A 19,777-nucleotide genomic window follows, 5' to 3' on the forward strand; every position below is an offset into this window, starting at 1 on the left:
ATCTGGGTTCTAAATGACTTCCAGCTATCCCATATCGTTATATAAAAGATTTAATGAGCCTTTAATTACTGTCAGTAAACTCATAACTCATAATGTGACACATACTGGACTTTGAGCCAGCGGAGCAGACACATTTATTAAAGTTTGTACACTTGGGTTATGACAGAGTAGTGATTAGTCGATGAGTGCGTTCACATGATCAGGATCTGTTTAGCTGAAGTAAAAGGCTGCATGGCTGCGTCCAGAGCTTTGCTGTAGTCTTGGAGGCCCACTTCGGTGCAGGCGGGAGCTGTGAGCTTCCCCTGCTTGATGAGGTTGCACAGCTCATCCAGCATTACTCTAAATGCCCTTTCATCTGAGGAGAAAAGTCTCATTAAATTCATAACGAAAGTGGGTCTCTTGATGTATTAAAAAGTCCATGCTGACTCACCTTTTGAGTGATCTTTCTTCCACTGTGTGACCCAAAATCCCCGAACCTTCACGTCCTTGAAAATGAGAGCGCTCTGGAAGGAACGAGTTTATTAGGCGTGTTAAGGGAAAGACTGTCTCTGAGAAATGTCAAATTAGGAGGTTTCATCTTACCACAGGGACGGTTACTGGCTGTTTGGCCATCCCTCCATATGTCACCATAGATCCTCCCAACCTGGAAGACGTGGGAATGTGCTATTACAGTATCAGATTTCTCTTCAGTGTCAGATATTAGATCATTCAGCATTCTTACTGTAGATGACGGAGCAGTTCTGTTGCACTCTTGCCTCCAACTCCATTCAATGCCAGTTTAGGCTTTGGACAAATCTTTTTGAAAGAAAAAAAAAAGAGGCATGGTCATATTGAGACTCTCCTTATTCATTAAAGCCACATGACCATATCTCTTAACCGGCATGAGACCCACAGACCTTGAACAGTTCCTTAATCTCAGGTCGCCGCAGTGCCTCTTCTTTAATCACGTGAGTTGCCCCGATGGCCTTCAGCCTATCACTGAGCTGTGTGAACTCTGGCCTTTTGAAAAGAAAACACAATGAAGAAGTTCATTACTGTCATAACTTCTTGCACGCAAAACTCTCTCCTACTGTCACTTTTAGAAAAAAAAATCCTATAACAAGTTTCGTCTTTTTATTCTCAGTCAGCTATTTACCCACAATTCCCACTGAAGAGTTCACCTGTCTCTGACGACGTTGATACTGTTTATTCCCCTGGCAGCAGCAATCTGTATAACAGCCTGCCCGACTCCACTGTTGGCTGCGTTCTGGATCACAGAATCACCTGAAAGGACAGCAGATCGAGGGAAACTGTCACACGATGGCTAAGATTACTGCACAGAATGTCATTTTAGCAGGGATAACTTACGCAGGAATACCGAGTCATTAAATTTGCATTCAGATATTGATTTTATTGGCACTTTAATTGGGTGTGGTGTCATCGCGCATTCCAGCTTGTATGGTTCTGTTGATAAGTGCAAGTTTACGCCATAAACCTGATAAAGGAAGTGGCTTTAATATTACTGACTGAAGTAAGGACTTCTTCTGTAAGTCACATATGTTTTGTTTTTGTAATTGGTCATTTGAAACATACCTGCAAAAAAATTTGCATATTACCTGGTTTGAGATCCTCAAAGTCAGAGAGCATCCTGAGGGCAGTGCAGGGATTCACCCCCAATGTGGCAGCAGACAGCAAGGGAATGTCATTCGGCAGCGAGATGACGTCGTTCTCAGCTAGCACTGCCTCTGTCCTCCATGTCCCTGCTCACACAAAGGCACAAACTCTATAAGGTCTCCATGTTGAGAGAAATAAATATGACACTGTGCACTGATTTGTGTGATGTTCAAGCTGTAGTTTACCTAGACCAGCATCTTTTGGGATGACCCAGTCTCCTGTTTTGAGGGACTTCACCTGGCTGCCCACCTCGACAACCTGAGCAACTCCCTCATTGCCCCCGACAGCTGGCAGATCAGGCAGGATAGCATAAGTACCTGAAAAAACACTATCAGATAAACAACTGATCTTCATGCCTTATAAAGAAATACATACTGTGTTGGTATTCTTGGCTATCTTGCTCCTGTTATTTTCTGGTGTGGAGGTGACTAACACAACAAATACCTTGAATCATGTTGATGTCAGATGGGTTGATTGGAGCTGCCAGCATTTTTACCAGGACGTTGTTTGCACCTAGGGGGAGCAGATCTACATTCTCCAACCTGGCAACCAGAAAAAACAAATGTGAAGGCTAACTTCTCCAGCAAAAATATTTGCTAGCTTGTTCAAATGAGGGGGTTTGTTTCTTTTGTCTGTTTAATATCACAGTAAAGTAACTATCACTGGATTTTAGACAGTTGGTTGGACATGTATTATACCATGACATACATGTATGTGTTTAATTAATCAAAATGTATCAACAAGTTGATTGGTAATGACTGATGACTGTTAATCGGAGCTCTAAAAACAGCCACACATTAGCCTCTTTCAGGACTGGTTCCTCCACTGATACCCCTTTTCCACCAACATGGAACTGGTCCCGTTCAGGTTTGCTCACCTAATTTTCAGCAATTCGGAGCATTTTGGCCAAAAATGAATGCATTTGGAACTTGAAAAGTTGGTTCCAAGCTCAGCCCCCCAAAACAAGCGCAAACAGAGGGCGTGTTTCATTCTACAGGTCTTTGTACTTTGTGCCAGCCCTCCATTAATGACAAATCTTTGATTTGTGGTTCAGCTCGAAACTGGTGACTGGTTGGTTTCAATGATGGTTCTATAGAAACATTAATTACAGCATGATGTACCATGAATTACACCAATATGGTGATCAGATTGCATGGTACACGAGATAGCATGGCTGGAAAGTCCTGAACAAAACCAGTCCGAGAACCAGGGCTAACTCTGTGGACACGGCACATATAAAATACAGTCCCGGGTGGTTTATTTGATAAGTTTAGCGAAGCAGCTGTGTGCTATTCCTTAACTGAGTTTGCTTGGCAGTTAACCAAACATAGGCTACATTTGGAAAACCAACCAAATAGTCTACAATCTTGATACCTCTTCGCATACAATACCGAAAAATACACAACCCGTTGCTGCCTCTTGTGGCCGTTGGGGGCAGTAATGAGCCAATTGCAGCACGTCACCTTAAAATAATGCAGCGAAGAAGAAAACTTGATTGTCACGCAACAAAAAGGTGAGTTTAATGCTTTATACGTTTTATAAAACAGTCTCTTTAGTTTGACAAGAAAAAAAAAACTTCAAGAGTGAAGACTAAGCGGTTGGGTTGGCAAACGTACGTCCGGTTAACCTATTTTAAAGATTAGCCTCTTCTCTTAGCCTTTAACATTGAGACAGTACAGGAATGACACGCTTCATGTTTATTTAGACAGGGACTCTTACTGAACGACTTGAGAGGGGTCCCCGTGTTTTCTGTAACGAAGAGCTGTGCATGTCTGCGCTCGATGTCCAGCAGAAGTACTGAAGAGAGAAACATTAGCATTAGCCCTGCGCCTTGTACATTTTAAAAGGGCAGCGACGAAGCTCCTTCCGCTGACCGTCGGGCTTCTTAAACAGACTGTGTGGAGTGGCAGCCACATTGCGACACCGGACTGAACCTCAAATTATTAAAACAAAACCACTACTCGATGATAGTTTGTCATTTAAAGTAACAGTTGTGATAGCATTCCTCCTTCTGTGCGGCCATGATGGATTTTACCCCATGAGGTTGTGTCATTGAAACATAAACAGAGAACAGCGACCCCGGCGGATAAATACCGGAAGTGTCTGCCTTAAGCTGTAACCATGGTGATGTGTACAACTCAAAATCAGTATCAGGGATATTTTAGTATTTCACTTGATTGTTTATTCTGTGAGATATCTGAATTCTTATTGTGTGTCCCCAAAAATATGACACATTTCACTTGACTTTTATTAAGGGATGCAAATGGTAAGTAATCTCTTTAATCGATAGTCTAATAATTGTCAATAACGTGAATTATGTTGAATATTTTTCCTTTAAAAAACAGTTTTGTCCACTGACATGATCTATGTCTGCTGTGAAATCATAGTTGGCTTCATTACGTTCTAAAAGAACAGATCAAATAAAGGTAAAGTTACTGAATTTCAAACGAAATGACACAAAATAATGACCCAATTTTAATCATGAATCTCCCATCTGTCACTGTTCAACAACTGGCAACAAAATTCAGCCAATACTGAAGTGACTAAATGGCTAAAATATGATATCAGTTTGTGTAAAATGTCTCTTTGTATTTTTTAAAATTACAATTGACATCTTATACCAGTATTTTGTGTTTTATTTGGATATATTTGTAAAACAAGTATCTATAATCTGATATTGTAAGATGCTTTTTGATGTATTTGTGCCCATCTCTTAAGACATTTTTAATCGGTTAGATTCTTAATGGTGATTAATCGCTTAAAGATTACTCATTAACACCACTAATCATTAACATCCCTTGCACACGCATATATGCACCCATTTTGGGTGGTGTACTTTGGGTTTCACATAGTAAGTATTATTCACAGGGTAACCAGGCAGAAAAAAGAGGAATTGATTGTTTGTTCAGTATTTCACTTCATCTAGCTACGTAGTATTTTGAAAGCTTGTGAACTTCTTTGTTTCTCATTCACACCACCTTTATTTCTTAGTCCTATACTAAGCATGACCATAAATATCCTTACACAGACTGTTCTTCCGCTTCCCTGAAGTTAGAACTGTAATGAAAAATATGTCATTATCGATTAATCTGTTTATACCAGGAAATGTCTAAAAATTGCATCTTCATAGTTGTTTGTCTTGTTCTGTTAGACCTGACCTCGAAGATTTCCAGTTTACAAAAAAAGGAAAGTAATATTTATATTTGAGAATCTGTTTGAAGGTGAATATCAATCTATTAGCCTACCAGCTGACTTATCAATTAATCAACAGAACTACAGTGCTGCTCTTTTTTCTGCAATAGATATAAATGTTATATATACTAGTTATTTTAGATTAGTTATAGGTAACTAATTTACATCCAAAACATATAGCTGTTGAGCATTTAAACTATGACTTGCATCATCAAGTTAGAAATAGTTCAAATTAATTTCACCTTGACCAACTATACCATTAAAATACTGGGAACTATTTTCTAATAGAGCCCACTTTATAAGTTGTAGAAATGGCTTCAATAATACATATTAAAATAAACGTGTCAGGACTTCAGAGATATTTATTATCTAGTAATTATAATCTAGTAAGTCTGTGGTTGCTACTGTATATCCTTTGTAAGGAGCCATTATCGTGATATTCACAACCATATTCAATGTTACCATATTGAAATATTGATAGCATGTTAATAATACACCTATGATAATATCATCTGAATAATCCAATGAAGATGTTTGGCCTTGTGCATCTCTTGTTTGAGTTTATTTGGTTTCCCTTTTACTAGTTATTGAGTAGTTTCTAGTAATTGGGGTTTTTTGCACACCTTTTTACAGCTATGATTATAAACTCTTTCTCCACGTCCCTGAACTTGTATTTTGAAGGTAATTGGCCAAAAAAAGGGACTAAACAGTCAGTAAACAAAGTTAAAAATAGATTTGATTGCTAGCATTCTAAGAATTTGCGTGCAACATTTTTAGTTGTAATGTTTCTTATTCAGTCTTTGTCATAAGAGCAGGAAGACAATAAAAAGACACATGAATATTGACATATTTACTAGGAAATGGAGCAGATCTTTACATATAGAAATCACAGTATTACTTTGAAAAGCCTACATGCTGCTCATCAAGGACAAACTATAGCCGTTAAATCAAGATAAGGTGGACCAAGATGTTTGTAGTTTTATGGCAGTCAACACTGATACATTCATTAGTAATAAATGCACATTTTTTTTGGGAAGTAGCTCTAGCCATTTATCTGATCAGATACAACATCACAAATTTACTGGCTGATGGTCACAAACAATATGCATCACATAAAGCAAACTGTGATGTACACAATGCTTTAATGTGCTTCAAATATTACCCTGAGCACATAGTATCACAGGTCTTCTCTAACCCGTCTAGCACCCGACAATCATATCACAATAACACACCACAGAAGGGGTCGAACAGGTTTGTTGCAATCAGAATGTCTTCCATGGACTTTGGTTTCCAAATAATACTTTGAAAACATCACCTAGTACAGCAGAATATTGCAAACATTATAATCCAAACACTTTTTCATTCAACCTTTATCTAAATAGTGGGTGTCAGAATCCAGTGAAGACAGATGAGTAAAATCAATGGATTTTAAAGATCGTTAACAAAAATCATCCATGTTTTTCCCTTTTTAAATGGAGAGAAAAGGAAAATGTTCAAGTCAGAGGATACAACACTGGCAATGCAATCAGTGTGGTAAATTCAACATAAAAAAAATGTAATACACAGTGTAGTTATCCATCCTATCTAATCAGAGCACTTTCTTTTTTATCTTTTCATCCTTTCATATCCTGAGTGGAATTTATCAAAACAGTGTTTGCTTCTGCAACTTTTATACTTGTATAGACACCACCAGACGGCAAAGTGTGAAACAATATTTGAGTCATGAGCGACACATTCGTTTTGTCAAAAGCATTGATAGTCTGAAACACCACGTATCGGCCATGTGTTAAGATGAGACAACCCCCGGATTATATACTACTAGCCCCAGTCCCTTTTAACAATATTCTACTACGTCCCCATCTACAACGATTATAGAGGAAAAAATACAATAATAGTGGAACATTTTCTTCACATCATATATCATGGCAAGCTATGTCAAAGAGGAGAAAATATAAAGATCAACATCACACCGGATGCATGGAAAGTAGACAAAGTATACGATTCAAAAAGCTTGAAAATCTCAACTTAATTGTTTCATATCATTTGTAATCATCGCCTTTTTTGCCTCAATGTTAGTATTTTTCTCAAAAGTAAAAGGAACAACCGTTGCATTTTACTTTTTCCTATGCTTCACATCATGCTGATGAGCATTCAGTCCCTCCTTTGTGTTGAGTAATCACTCCTCGACTCCTTCAAATCAATCTGAAGTATTCCCTGAGTTTTCAGATTGGCATTTCCTGAGATGAGCCAAAGAGTGGAAGTATTTCTTTTTCTGACCAGCAACTGACTGTGTGGTATATGAAAATGTAAAAAGAAAAAAATATATAAAATATAAAATATGGAACATATATTCAAAGAGATTAAACTGAATATGACAAAAAATTAATGCATCTTACACATGATTAGTGCAGAGTAACATTGCATTGGTTTTGGCATAGATAAGAATAACAAAACAAAATTTAAAAGAAATCATACAAGGCAAAGAAAATAAAACAAACTCACAGTTTTCGTCAGTCCTCATAATACTATGTACCTGTACAGTATGTACTGTATACTGTTAGGCCTGGGTTGCAATCTATACTGTATTTGTACTGCATTGAATAAAAAGGACAATGACTGATTTATCGAGCACATATGTACAAAGTAATACAAGTACCTTGGTGGTGAAAATGGTTTACCCAAATATATTCTCAAGTCATATGGAGTTTTGAGTGACATTTGGCAGTTTTATGATGTCTACCATTGATTGCTGAGAGGCTTCAGCAGGAGCAGAAAGAGGAAGCGGCAGCACTCTTGGATGAAAATAAATAAGTAGTATGATTTTTTTTAAAAAGGCTTTAGAATAATTTTACATATATATTAATTGGGTGACAAAGTCTTGTCAGCTTCTCCTGTAAAACGGGAGTAAAATGCTGATTAGCTAGCTAGCTCTATATGCTCCTCCGTGCAGGCTTGGTGTTCCTGAACTATCACCCTACTGAGGGTTATAGGGAGGTAATGTCTTAAATAACTACCTAGAAATGGATCACAGTGGATATAAACAAAAACACCAGCCCTTCCCACCGGCAACATCATAGTTGATTCTGCCTCATTTTATTCAAGTATCAAGAGGAGAGCTAGCTGGACTCAACTCATTCCAGGTCAATTATCTTATCATAGGTGGTGATGTACATTGTATTGGGTTTAGTATCATGTTGGTTAGAATTCAATCAAATCCAAGTTGAGGTAATCATAAAGCAGCCGCATTTCACACAGCATTCAATAAAATGAGAACATACTGTCAATGGAAAGGGGACCGACCTCACGCTTCATCTGCCAGCGAGGTCAAAGAGTAATTCAAGGCCCCATTCAAGTCAAATCAGGTGAACACAGTGTCAGTGTATGGTAAACAATCACTTAAGCTGGCGATCAGACTGGCTGGTCAACAGTATTGCTGTTCAAGCCACTTACACTAAATGTATAAAATGACACTGTAAATATAGCCTACACCTATGACACTTGTAATGGAAGTTTGTAAGGTTTTCTTAAAAACACTTGGTGACAGTGTGTAGCTGAAAGAGATTGTATAGACCAATAAAAAAGACACTTGAACAAAGGGTCAGAGGTCTACTGAATTGCTCAATTGTAATGTTTTTTGGTGCCTGAAACACTGCCACAGTGTAAGAGTGATTTACCCCAATTTGGTTGCAGGGAACTAAAACAAAACGATGACATTCTTCCAATTGTGTCCTCACAACCTGAGGCTAATGGCTGTAATGACTGATTTGGTCTGAATGAGGCCTTCTTAAGCACCAGACTGAAAACAATACTTTGCTGCCCTCTCCAGGTTCAGCCTTCTCCTACAATCATTCAAATGATCTGGCTTTCCTCGCCAGATACTGGTGACAATATGTTTTTCCGGCAGTCTGAGGAGATGTGTGATGTACACCCCAAGAACAACAGACCACACCTGACCACATCCAGCTGTGATGCTGGTTAAATGGTGATGCTGTGGAAATACTGTAGTGCAAAAAGGATTTGATTTAATACCAATTCAAATCACAATCTCCATAGCTGTATTCTGAGAACATTTGGTTTTCCATCAGCGGTTAGACTGACGGTTCTCGTAGCAGACCAAATATGCACTGATGAGGTAGACAGCCAGCAAAACCTCTGGCTGAAAATAATGAAATGACAAAAAATAACTCCGACCAAAAGCTTTAAATCACTTCTGGTCTGACATTCATTTGGCCCCAGGATTACTGGATGGTCAACTGCAATATTGGCAGATGCCAATACATTCTGTATAGCTCAACCCTAAAACCCGTCCCATGTGTTTTCCCTCCCGTTCCCCATTCCATATGCAAACTAACATTCATTACAGAGGTACCAACTGTCAGTCTCTGTCTTGTCGGATAGTAAGGTGTAACAGTCAGGAAGTAGTCTAAATGGTAAGGCAGCGAAAGTGTAGTTCTATACTAAAGAATTAAAGAGTATTAAGCAATAACGCCAGAGGTACAACGCCCACAGGAGAGGCAAAGTATCACATGAACAGAAAACACAGATCCTACAAAAACTCATCAAGATAATCCGTGATATGGCATTGCTCACTACAATCTCGTATCCCTGAAAGAACAGCAGTGATTCAAACATTTAAAAAGCGTCCTGAGTGCAATAATACAGCAGTATTCCTGAGTGTTACACCAAATGAAAACAAACAAAAAAAAACTTCAGCAACATTCTTCATAAGCAATTTTTTTTAACCTGAGGTAGTTCCAAAAGCAGCTTCAATAGGAGGAAGGGGCTCGTGTGTCCCATCTCCCCATCAAAGCAGTATGATTGGCCTCTGTGCTTCCCCGGCGTCAGTGTTGCCCGATTTCTCGTTTAATCAGAGGTCTCGGGAGGCGGTGCCGAGTGGCTGTGCTCCTCCTCGTCTCCTTTCGAGGGGGACGGTTTTCCCTGAGAACCTGGTGAGGACTGTTGTGCTTTGATTGGGCAGTTGGCAACCATGTGGTCGATGCTCTGGCAGAAATGGCACTTCTTGGGCTGGGGTGGTAATTTGCATTCCTTGGCGTGGTGGTCCAATCCTCCGCAGTTGTAGCACCTACAAGAGTAGAGAACATTGAGTCAGATGTGATTTGTCCTTCAGTCTGCAGTAGCTGATTTTTTGGAGGGGCTGCAGATACGATTGATTGCATGTCATTATTATATCCAATGTCAACTCTCCTTGTTAATTTACAAGTACTCTTTAGGGAAAGATCTGGCTCTTTAGCTGCTTGACACTCTACTATGTTTACCAGATTGTCATTACCTTTGTGTGCTGTGTATTGCTAAATTGTTAAAGCCTAAGTAGACAATTCTAGAAAAAAGATAGTTGATTATTGAGTCTCATTCGTAGGTCATTAAATGTTAAATGCTTTGGGTTGGCCACCAGAGGGCCAACTATTTTTAAGATCAAATAATCTTTATAACAAAAGAAAAAGCACTTCCAATCCTTTGCCATAGCCTAAAGAGACATCTTAAGATTGCTTCTTTTGTCCAGCAAATAGTCAAAAATGCAAAACTCTTCAGATGATATTGTCATGAATGGCAAAGAAATATCAGCAAAACTTCATATTACGAAACTTGAAAAAGGCAAATGTTTGCTGTTACTCGAAAAACAATCAAACATCAAAACCTTCTCTTCCCACCAACAATTATTGTAGTTACCTACAATAGAAACTTAAGTTAAGAGAAACCTTCCTTGTTGAGCAGATGATGGTAAACACAGCATTTGAGTGGCTGAGGGAGATGCAAGTTGCGTCTGTTTGCCACTAGATGGCAACATTTCACCTGGAATGCTTTTAGTTTACCTCTAGTCATAAATCTAGCAAGGGCATTCCAGGTCACACACCAACCACATTGCTCTCTGGAGGAACACACTCGGTCGAAACATCTCAGAACACACCGTGCTTCTTAGATGGTCAAATCCACAACTTAAAAAATAAACTTCTGATCAACCTTTGCACAAGTAGGACTTTCTATAAAGTTAAGTGGACTACAGAATCGCAAGAATGATGTAGCAGGGCTCCTATTTTGCCATGGATCTTGTATTGTTATAGTAACCATGGCTCTGGGGTCGAGCGATCTGCCAAAAAGATGACATCACAATTGACATAATTCCATTTACAATGCAAGTTGCAACCTTTTCTCTCAATTTGGAAATGCCTTTTCAACTATAGCCAGATTTGAAATAGCATAGATCTCTTCATTTGTACCACTAAAAGACAATATTGCATTGAAGATAGATCTTTTTTGACCAAAGTTCCTCATCCTCCATTTTGATAGCTTTAACTCAGTCTTTGTTTACAGTGCATCACCCAAGAGCCACATAAAGCAAATTTGTCAAAGAAACATAGCAAGCTACTTGGTTTCATGTAGCATAGATCTACTTGTCAATATGTGATGTTTGGGAATTATAATTAAGAAACAATGTAATGCATCAATCTGTGCACTTTGCCAGAAAAACATAGTCGATATGCTCAAAATCATTCCCAATCTAAACCTCAGGTCATGCTCGACTCATTATCTCTGGGTATCGTGAACAGCTTGTGCTATTTGTCAGTTTGTCACTGCCAAAAACTTCCTGTTGCACTCCATTGTATCAAAGTAAAACATCCCTTTCATTGCCATTGAACTAGAAATGCACACCATGAGGGGTCAGCGGGAACCATCAAGGGGTGCCATCGGCCGCCTCTGTTTGGACATCAGCTATAGAATGGCCACGCGTGCAGGGGCGTAAGACAGATGGATGGTGGGCGTGGGGCGGTCAGCCTGTGCCACTGTGGACCCGCTGCCACCATTGTGGCGGCAGATGAGGTTTGAACAGTGTGGCTGCCCAGGGGTCAGTTTGGCTTTGTGGCAGTGGCCGTTGGGGTGGTGTCAAGGTCTATACCGTCACATCACAGAAGCTCCCTACATCAGCATCCATCAGGAGGGAAAGGGAAGTGGTCCCTTTGTCTAAAAAAGCTGCAGTAATGACCTCTGAACCCTGCCCCCCTTCTCCTCACTTCTATAACCTCGAATCCCATCCCAGCCCCCAACCCTTCTTGCATTTACTCATACACTGTTGCTATGACAACAGTGACCTTTCACCCCCTTGCCCGGGCTCTTACATCTGTTATCAATTAAATGGACAGAAGCTTTTTCCCCAACCTCAGTCATATATACACACACACACACTGAAGAAGGTGGTCTGTAAAATGACTACTGAAACTAACAACTGGAATGAAACTCCTCACTCCTGTCTTAGAGATATCTGACTGTTGGTTATATATCTGATCAATCAATCGTGCGCGAGCCCAATGAATCGCCATCCAGTGTTGCATAATGAATACGCTTGAGGGAAAGATATCTTATCAATGGATCAGTGTGGCCTAGGGAGAGTTATTGAACCACAGCAGGCCTCCCAGGACTCTTTGAGGCGGTAATGATCTCTGTTCTCACACTGACTACTCTCTGGCTCTAATCACAACTGACAGGAGGGTGAAGTTGATACACCTCTAACCCTGCGCTATATTGCTATCCAAAGAATTACCAAAAAAGAAATCAAGGCCCTCTTGGTTCTTGTTTTTTCCAGTTGGAGGGGGGGCATTGGTCCATGGCATGGAACTCTAGAATATCCTCTGAAGAGGTGTTTGAGTAAAAAGATGTAATTGCAGATAGATCGCCAAGTTTTTCACTCATTGTTAATAACTCCAGGAAATAACTCTTTTTAAAGGATTATATACAGGTTCAGATTGCTTTTGCAGTAGTATGTCATGCTCATGGCTGCTCCGATCACTTAGAGTTGGCCACATTGGTAACCATAAACGGTGCTAGAATTACCTACAAACTCGTTTAAATTGTGATTTCTGTAGTTATTAGTTTGGCTTTGGAGTTACATATTACATTGGTAGATGAGGTTTAGGAAGAGGGAGTCAGTGGGTGTGAATTCATTTGGGGCCAGCAGATTTAAACAGTTATTGATCCAGGTCACACGTCAAGCCTGCTGATGTGACCCTTGCTAGTGCTTGAGGTGGGGGTTGGGATCAAGGAAGAGGAAGGAAAATGGGGAGCAACTAAAACATCATTGTTCATCTGTTCCAAACTGGACACAACTGTGACCGTTTGTGGAATACTGAAAATAAAGCTTCTGGGCACATAAATGTAAAAAGTTGCATAATCTGCCACTATCCAATCAAAACCAATGATCTCTGAACATTTGAGTGTTCCGTAATCATACATTTCTTAAGCTAAATAAAGTATTTGTGTATCATCTGAAAAATCCATCATCACTAAGCTAAAAACACCCATTTTTATCGTTTTATCCAAAGTTGATCTGTTATTGATGCAGGGTTTTAATGGTAAAGTGACAATGTATGAATTGCGACATTTACGTCTAGTTTTATACAAAATTAGTCTTTTGATCTAAGCTTTGCCTGAGATCTTCTCAACATATTTCAGTCTGTGAAATTAGAGAACGCTGTCGTGTATCTGGTATGAGTTTGCATCCGATGGGTTCTTACAGATTTTATGAAGACTCAAGCGTGTTTTAAGCACTTTCAAGGTACCTAAACCGAATTTTCCTGACTCTTGAAGCCTTAATCATCACATCTATTTGATCCAATGAATGCCATTGCAGAAAGTAAAGTTGGAAGAATGCTTTTATATCCACACAATCAATTGTCAGTTTGTCCACCAGCTGTTCATATTTTGATAGTATGTTTGATCAATCTAGCCCCGGTTCCCTTTGCTCCACACCCTGTGTGAGCACCAGGAGACAAACAAATATGAAGACCAAATCACTTTTTATTAAATATTGAAGGATTTTTTTTTGGTTTGTGAATAATTGTGTAGATGAAACACCAGTCCGGCATTTTCAAGATACGGGAATTTATTGTCTAAACTTTCTAGACTTTGTACAAACCCTGAACATAGCAGGGTCCAACAATGAAAATATGCACTAATTTCTGCACTGCACTGATTTCCACAGTTTGCTTGACACCAATATAACACTTATATGTCTTCCATGTTATTTCACAGTCCATTCCTGCTTACCTATCTCCCTTTGAACGTCGCTTCTGGACCTTCTTGCCTTTGGGTCTCCTTTCGCTGCCCACACAGTGGATGCCATCAGGTCCAGTAACTCTCTGCGACTCCAGGCCCTTCGATGACTTCTTGTAGGAAAACTCAACCGCCTCCCCCTCCTTCAAGCTGCGGAAGCCATCCATGTGCAACTTGCTCTGAAAGGTGACATAGGAAGAGGGTTCTGTGTCAAAATTACTGTTTGGAGTTTGGGGAACTCCAGTTTTAACCTGACTTAAGGCCTAATAATTAAGACAGGAAGGCTCAAACCACAAAAGGATGAATGAATGTTTTCTTTTACCCATCACAGACAGACAGCAGATAATTATTAGATGGATATATGTAATGAAATTTGATTTCCCAAAACCTCCGATAATACATGACCAGTTACCAAATCACCTCCACATTGAGCTTGTGGATACTTTGACCCTTGAGAACAACCCCCCCTCTATTCTTCACTGCTTGATACCATCGGAGCCTGATAGCTTATCAGGGATGTGGAATTTTAAGGTGATCATTATGTCTCACCTGATAAACAAACAAGCTCTACAAAGCTTGCGGTTCCCACTCTGCCCATTAGTCAGCATACATACTGCCCAGCATAAAAGCCACTAATGCCTTAAAGCTGCTTTGTCTTTTTTTGCTGTGTTTGAGTGGTAAATCTGACGAGGATAACCTTCAACCCATCCCCCCCTCTGGAGGAACAGCATTCCACACTGCTGCCCCCACCCCATCCCCTCTTCCCACCCACATCACAAAGCTCCACTAACACACTGACCACCACCACTAACCCTAAACTGCAGGATGCAGGGCTTAGTACTACGGTTGGGGGTGGGGTGAGAAGGCAGCATGGTTTCTCTGGGAGGTTGGGGGGTCAGGGTGACATTCCTTGGATAGTTGTTTGGCAGAAAGACGTTGAAGATAAAAGTTGAGGTAAAGCGCTAATGATTGATATCTCCCTTTGATTCCAGTGTTTGAATACATGGACATCTGTTTTTGTGAAAGAAACATGATGGTTTCATTTTGTGGTGTGCTGGATGAACGGAAACATTTGTGAGGCGTGTTGGCTTAATTAATCAACAGTGGAGGAAACAATAGAAGTGGTGTTTCAGATATGCTCAGAGTAAACACTTCTCCACCTCATTTTTACCTCCTTGACATGACATTTATGGAGGCTCTTCTTTATACTGGCCTCTTACCAGAAACATTTCCGTCTCTTGGAAAGACAGGTGAAGGAAGGGAAGGTGTGGTGCGGTTTTGAGGATAAAACCTAGTGAGTGGCTAACACAACATGGGAACCCCCTTTCCAAAATTCCCTTGGTGCGACTGTGTGATTAACTTATCACAACTATAGCAGACTGTTGGCTTAGGGAAGACGGATCCGTGATGTAGCAGGTTTGTTTTGATAGAGGTTAATCCCTTTCATTTTTTCATTTCTCTTCGAATTATGAATAACAGTCTGCGCTATGCATTTGCCAAAACCACCAGGTATCTAACTGAGCTTCTCAAAGCAAAGTCTGGGGTCTGCTGGAAAACAAAATCCAACAGGAGACTCCCTCATGATAGGTTATTATTTTAAAAGATACAGGTTGTAATTCACAAAGACGCAGCTTTGGATCAATCAACCAAAAAGGAAGGAAAGCTAAGCCCTCAAAATGTACGTTGGACTCATTATTAAAACAGCCAATAGCACCAGTGGGATGACTACTAGCAACGCTTTCTGCAATGACAACAACAACAAACAAAAGCACCATCTTCTCTAATCCTGCCACGCTGAGCATCTGCCGCACACTCCTGAGCGGCAACGACAGAGGGTTTGGTGAGCCATGACATTTGAGTGGCAACATGGACGTATGTAGAGCCCCAATCCCATCAGGCCTCTCTGCCCTGGTGACCGTTAACCCACTTCCTCTCCCATGTGTGACCTTCCCCACCCCCATAACGGACCCTCAGCAGCCACATGCCCCTCATCACGTTATCCACACACATACACTCTCTCTCACGTATACACAAACACAGGTACAGACCCGGGTGGGGCCTTCCACTTCAAGGACCTGATGTTGAGGGGTCATTAGTGTGGTCTACTGTAAACTCTGTCCAGAATGTGTCTGGAAGCCATGCAGGGCAGAGAAAGACATCAGAGTAGCGAGGGACAATAGCTGGACTGCTGCAGAGACAAAGAGGGGCTCGGTCACGGCCGAGGGGTGCTTCATTCGGATGTATGGCTCTATTGTCCACCTGCACAAAGGCCAAAGGACCCTGGGAGTTAATTTTCCTTGACACGCGGCCACTAATTTTAGGGTTGAGGCCCTTTACGGTGCCATAACCCCTAAAGATCCATCATTGACACGCGTGTGTCTACCTTTTATAGGGACAGAGAGGGAAATAAGTCGTTGGCTACGCATTTCTTGGATAAAATGTAAGTATGATGTAAGAGTGGCAACTTTTCTCTCTTAGTTTGACCTGGCACCAGGGGTTGGACGCTGGATTTAGGGCTGCAACTTGCGACAACTTTCATTGTCGATTAACCTTGATCAATAAATTAGTTGTATAGTATATAAAATGTCAGAAAATTTGTGACTGGTGTCTCCTGAAGCCAGGAAGGATGTCTTGAAATGTTGTGTTTGAGATCTAAAGTTTACTGTTATAGAGAAGTTAAGAAACCAGAAAATATTCACATTTAAGAAGCTGGAATTAGAGAATTTGGTCTTTTAAAAAATGACTTAAACAACATCGACAATAAAATAAATGGTGGTTAATTGAATAGATGACAACTAATCATGTCATAATGACAGTTCGCATTATCATATTTCTTTTTTACTCTTTGTGCTGGAACACCAAACTGTAAGTTTCTGTCCCCCATTGAACTCATTTTCTGGTTTCCAATATGATTAATCGGCCACTAACTTCCTGTGTATAGTCAAACAACATTTCGGTTACAACGGCTGCTCGGAACAATAGAATCTCTCCATTTGCAGCATCGTGACCAGAAAGAAAACAACAGAAATGAGTAAGAGCTGCTCGAGCGTTCAGAGCTCAACCAAGTGTGGAAGCTTATAAGAATGAAATGTGAACAATAGACCCGACTTCATGGATGTAGTGCTCGCAAATAAAATTAAACCTGAGTGGTGGCACAGTTTGGACGAGGAAATTCACCCAACACAAACCCCCTTTCCTCTTCAAAGTCGGTGTAACGTGGCGGCCCACACACGCACAGCGGGGGTTGAGCAGACAGCAAAGAGCCTTTAATCACTTTACGACAGGAACCTTGAGGTGAATGAGCAGCGAGCAGGGACTCCTCTCATTCACATGCTAAGTCTTTATCTTATCAGACAGCAATGGAGGCGCTCACTCACATGAGAAGTAGGAGGGGAAATGCTACCCCCACCCCCCCCCCTCCGTACCTCCCACCTCACCACCAGTTGTACATGAGAAGGTGAATAAAGGTTCTGGTTAAGTGAAGAGAAAAAGTAAAAGATGAATAGAAAGGCAAAAAAAAACGTGAATTTTTCATGAAATTAGGGTGTTTTAATGCACATTTTAACCTTAACAATAATCATTAAGGTCAACCCAAACCATTTGAATCATTTAAAAAAACTTTTCTTCAGCCAAGTGAACTAAATCTCTCTCAAATGCTTCAGAAGAGGATCAATAACTCTTTCTCTCCTTCTGAAAACAGGACCTCGTTTCACACAGCTCACGCAATGATTTATCTTATTAATGATCTTAAAAGCATCCATGTCTTCTGAAGACTTGTGCCGGCTCCAACCTCACTTGTATCTCCATCACATTAATAATATCAGTGTCCCTCTGAGCACCGCCACGAGGGAGCCCCGCAGCTCTCCTCAGGCTGCAACACGTGTTCCCCCTGAGGGAGAAACACCCACCACACTGCTGCGAGAGAGAAAGCACCAGAACCTGGATCAGTGCAAACTTCACATTTCTATCTTCATTTCGTGAAAAAAAAAAAAAATAGCCGCTGGTGGAGGGTTGCTGTTGGACTTTTTTTTAATGCATATCGTATTTTTCCGTTTTTGAGTCATTCATGCCTAGTTTCCAAGACTTGGAGAGAGGAACCCCTAAATTAATTAAGCTGCATTAGAAACAGGTGGGCTGATCTCCCTTCCTGCCCGCTGGTGAGGGAACATACCCGACACTTATACAGACTTTTTGACACTTTTGCACAAGTTATTCAGGTAGCTTCGTATCGGTGTTTGTTTCCCCCCCAATACTTAAGAGCGGAAAGCGGTCCTACCTGATGGACAAACACATCAACCGGTTCGTCCAGGGGCACTCCCTCTCGGCTGGTCATGGACAGGAACCCGAAGCCCATGCGGACGTTGAACCATTTGCACACGCCGACCCCGCGGAAAGCCTGTGAGTCCTCCTCGGTGCTCGGTCCCTCATCCTCCTCGGTCTTACACACTCCTGCACAGAGAAAGAAAGAAAGAAAAAAGTGTACGCAATTAATAAAAACCAAACAAAAACATGTTCGTACTTATGCAAACACGATAAGGATGTTCAAAACAAACAAAGCTATCCAAAAGTGTGGGTAATTTCAACTAGGTTTGTAAACTTTCTCCTCGCGTTGCTGCATCACCAATCAATACGGATCAATGAGACGAACGCAGCGACGAGATGCGGCTGTTCTGCTTAATCTGAGATAACAATCATAATTAATTTATTGTAATAAATAAACAAACAAACAAACACAGTGTCGTCTTTCCTTTGAGCAAAACAATCTTGCAGGTTGCGGGATAGTTAAAGAGCGATTAACGCGTTGGTGCGCACACGGATCACGTGTGTGAACAATGCCCCTTTTTTAAAAAAATAAATAAATGCTCCCCTGTAATCAGATAGACACTCCTTCACAAGACAACTTAATAAAAAGAAAAAAACGAAAAGTCAGTTTCATCTTGTTTTTGGTTACTCCACCTGGGAATTCCTGGTTTGAAACGGAGCCCATGTCTTCACTTGTGCCTTGAGTCAAAATCAGCACCCAAGCTACAGTATCCTCTTTGCTATTTCTTTTTTTTTTCCTCACTCTGTGTTGCCCTCAAGCTGGGTAATCCTCACAGATCGCCACTTTCATGCAAAATGCAGTGAAAAGCAGAAACTGCGCGGCGAGAGGGAAAGCGGGAGAGGGGAGGTAAACAAAAGGGGGCTGGCAACCTATTCCCCCTAAACAATGAGGGGGTGAGGAGGGGGGTGGGGGTCACAGGGACGATTTTTTTTTTTTTTTTTGCTGAAGAATCCCCCCCCTGTAAAAACCTAAAAACAATACAAGGACACCCAGCCCCATCCAGAAAACCACTCCCAGAGATGACTTCCACAAAGGCTCCCAACATACCTTCTGCCATGTTTGAGGGCCAGTTTGCTCCCAGTGTTCACTGCTGCTGCTGCTGCGTCCTTCTGTCTTCCGTGTGTCCGCTTCTCTCTCTGTAATGCGGTGGTCACCTCTGTTGGTCAATACGAAATGACCAATTTCTCATCCTCTCAACGAAACCCCCCACACACGCTCGGTCACGTCCACGTGATTCACAATTCTAGTCCCCAAGGTATAGACTGCATAATTTGTGTGATGGAAGGGCCCAAATGTGAAGGAAGGGATCCAATCGGATTGAACAAAAAAACAAAACAATAAAACAATAGAACAATCATGACAATCTTGTATTTCTACCCACAATCCTCTGATTTCCTCGTTTCGCAGCACTACTAAGGTGTTTTATTTGCATCTATATTCTGGATAAAACCTAATAACCAGCCTTTATTCAGAGCTTTTCTCCAACGACCTTTCAAATAAGGGCTTGAATTTAGGCACTAAAATGAAGATGAATCAAATGTAAAT

At 40.8% G+C, this 19,777-nt stretch overlaps 3 protein-coding genes across 4 annotated transcripts in view; 1 reads left to right on the plus strand and 2 right to left on the minus strand.

The window, feature by feature from the left end:
- Positions 1–87: 87 nt before the first annotated feature.
- On the minus strand, positions 88–3,733 carry mecr (mitochondrial trans-2-enoyl-CoA reductase). The gene is made up of 10 exons (XM_030394177.1): positions 3,373–3,733; positions 2,098–2,195; positions 1,839–1,970; positions 1,596–1,739; positions 1,161–1,263; positions 897–999; positions 722–795; positions 583–643; positions 431–503; positions 88–355 (listed from the first exon to the last, which is right to left on the minus strand). Exons 1-10 carry the CDS (start codon positions 3,567–3,569, stop codon positions 192–194), a joined length of 1,149 nt encoding a protein of 382 aa, XP_030250037.1. The 5' UTR covers positions 3,570–3,733; the 3' UTR covers positions 88–191.
- LOC115567504 (glycoprotein endo-alpha-1,2-mannosidase-like protein) overlaps positions 3,086–19,777 on the plus strand; it is a 37,830-nt gene continuing 21,138 nt past the window's right edge. Inside the window, exons 1-2 of the transcript XR_003981210.1 lie at positions 3,086–3,166; positions 13,888–14,094. The gene's annotated coding sequence lies outside the window, so the exon portion shown is untranslated. The remainder of the gene's footprint in view (positions 3,167–13,887; positions 14,095–19,777) is intronic.
- On the minus strand, positions 5,681–19,412 carry lin28aa (lin-28 homolog Aa). 2 transcript variants are annotated; one of them, XM_030394186.1, is made up of 4 exons: positions 19,280–19,412; positions 18,185–18,357; positions 13,903–14,087; positions 5,681–9,928 (listed from the first exon to the last, which is right to left on the minus strand). In XM_030394186.1, exons 1-4 carry the CDS (start codon positions 19,287–19,289, stop codon positions 9,709–9,711), a joined length of 588 nt encoding a protein of 195 aa, XP_030250046.1. In that variant the 5' UTR covers positions 19,290–19,412; the 3' UTR covers positions 5,681–9,708. The 2 variants fall into 2 exon arrangements, with proteins under 2 accessions (XP_030250046.1, XP_030250045.1); XM_030394185.1 differs by lacking the exon at positions 19,280–19,412 and adding an exon at positions 18,865–19,036.

This window comes from Sparus aurata, chromosome 17, assembly GCF_900880675.1.
Source record: "Sparus aurata chromosome 17, fSpaAur1.1, whole genome shotgun sequence".
Taxonomy (NCBI): Eukaryota; Metazoa; Chordata; class Actinopteri; order Spariformes; family Sparidae; genus Sparus; species Sparus aurata.

Bases quoted from the DNA above. Each gene is read 5' to 3' on its own strand.
- mecr (XM_030394177.1), bottom strand. From the start codon at position 3,569: ATGTGGCTGCCACTCCACACAGTCTGTTTAAGAAGCCCGACGGTCAGC. The intron at 2,196-3,372 runs GTAAGAGTCCCT...TCTGGTTGCCAG, and splicing joins GACCCCTCTCAAGTCGTTCA to GTTGGAGAATGTAGATCTGC. The intron at 1,740-1,838 runs GTAAACTACAGC...TTGTGTGAGCAG, and splicing joins CCCAAAAGATGCTGGTCTAG to GGACATGGAGGACAGAGGCA.
- lin28aa (XM_030394185.1), bottom strand. From the start codon at position 18,895: ATGGGCTCCGTTTCAAACCAGGAATTCCCAG. The intron at 14,088-18,184 runs GTAGGACCGCTT...GTCACCTTTCAG, and splicing joins TTGATGTGTTTGTCCATCAG to AGCAAGTTGCACATGGATGG. The intron at 9,929-13,902 runs GTAAGCAGGAAT...CTACTCTTGTAG, and splicing joins CGACGTTCAAAGGGAGATAG to GTGCTACAACTGCGGAGGAT.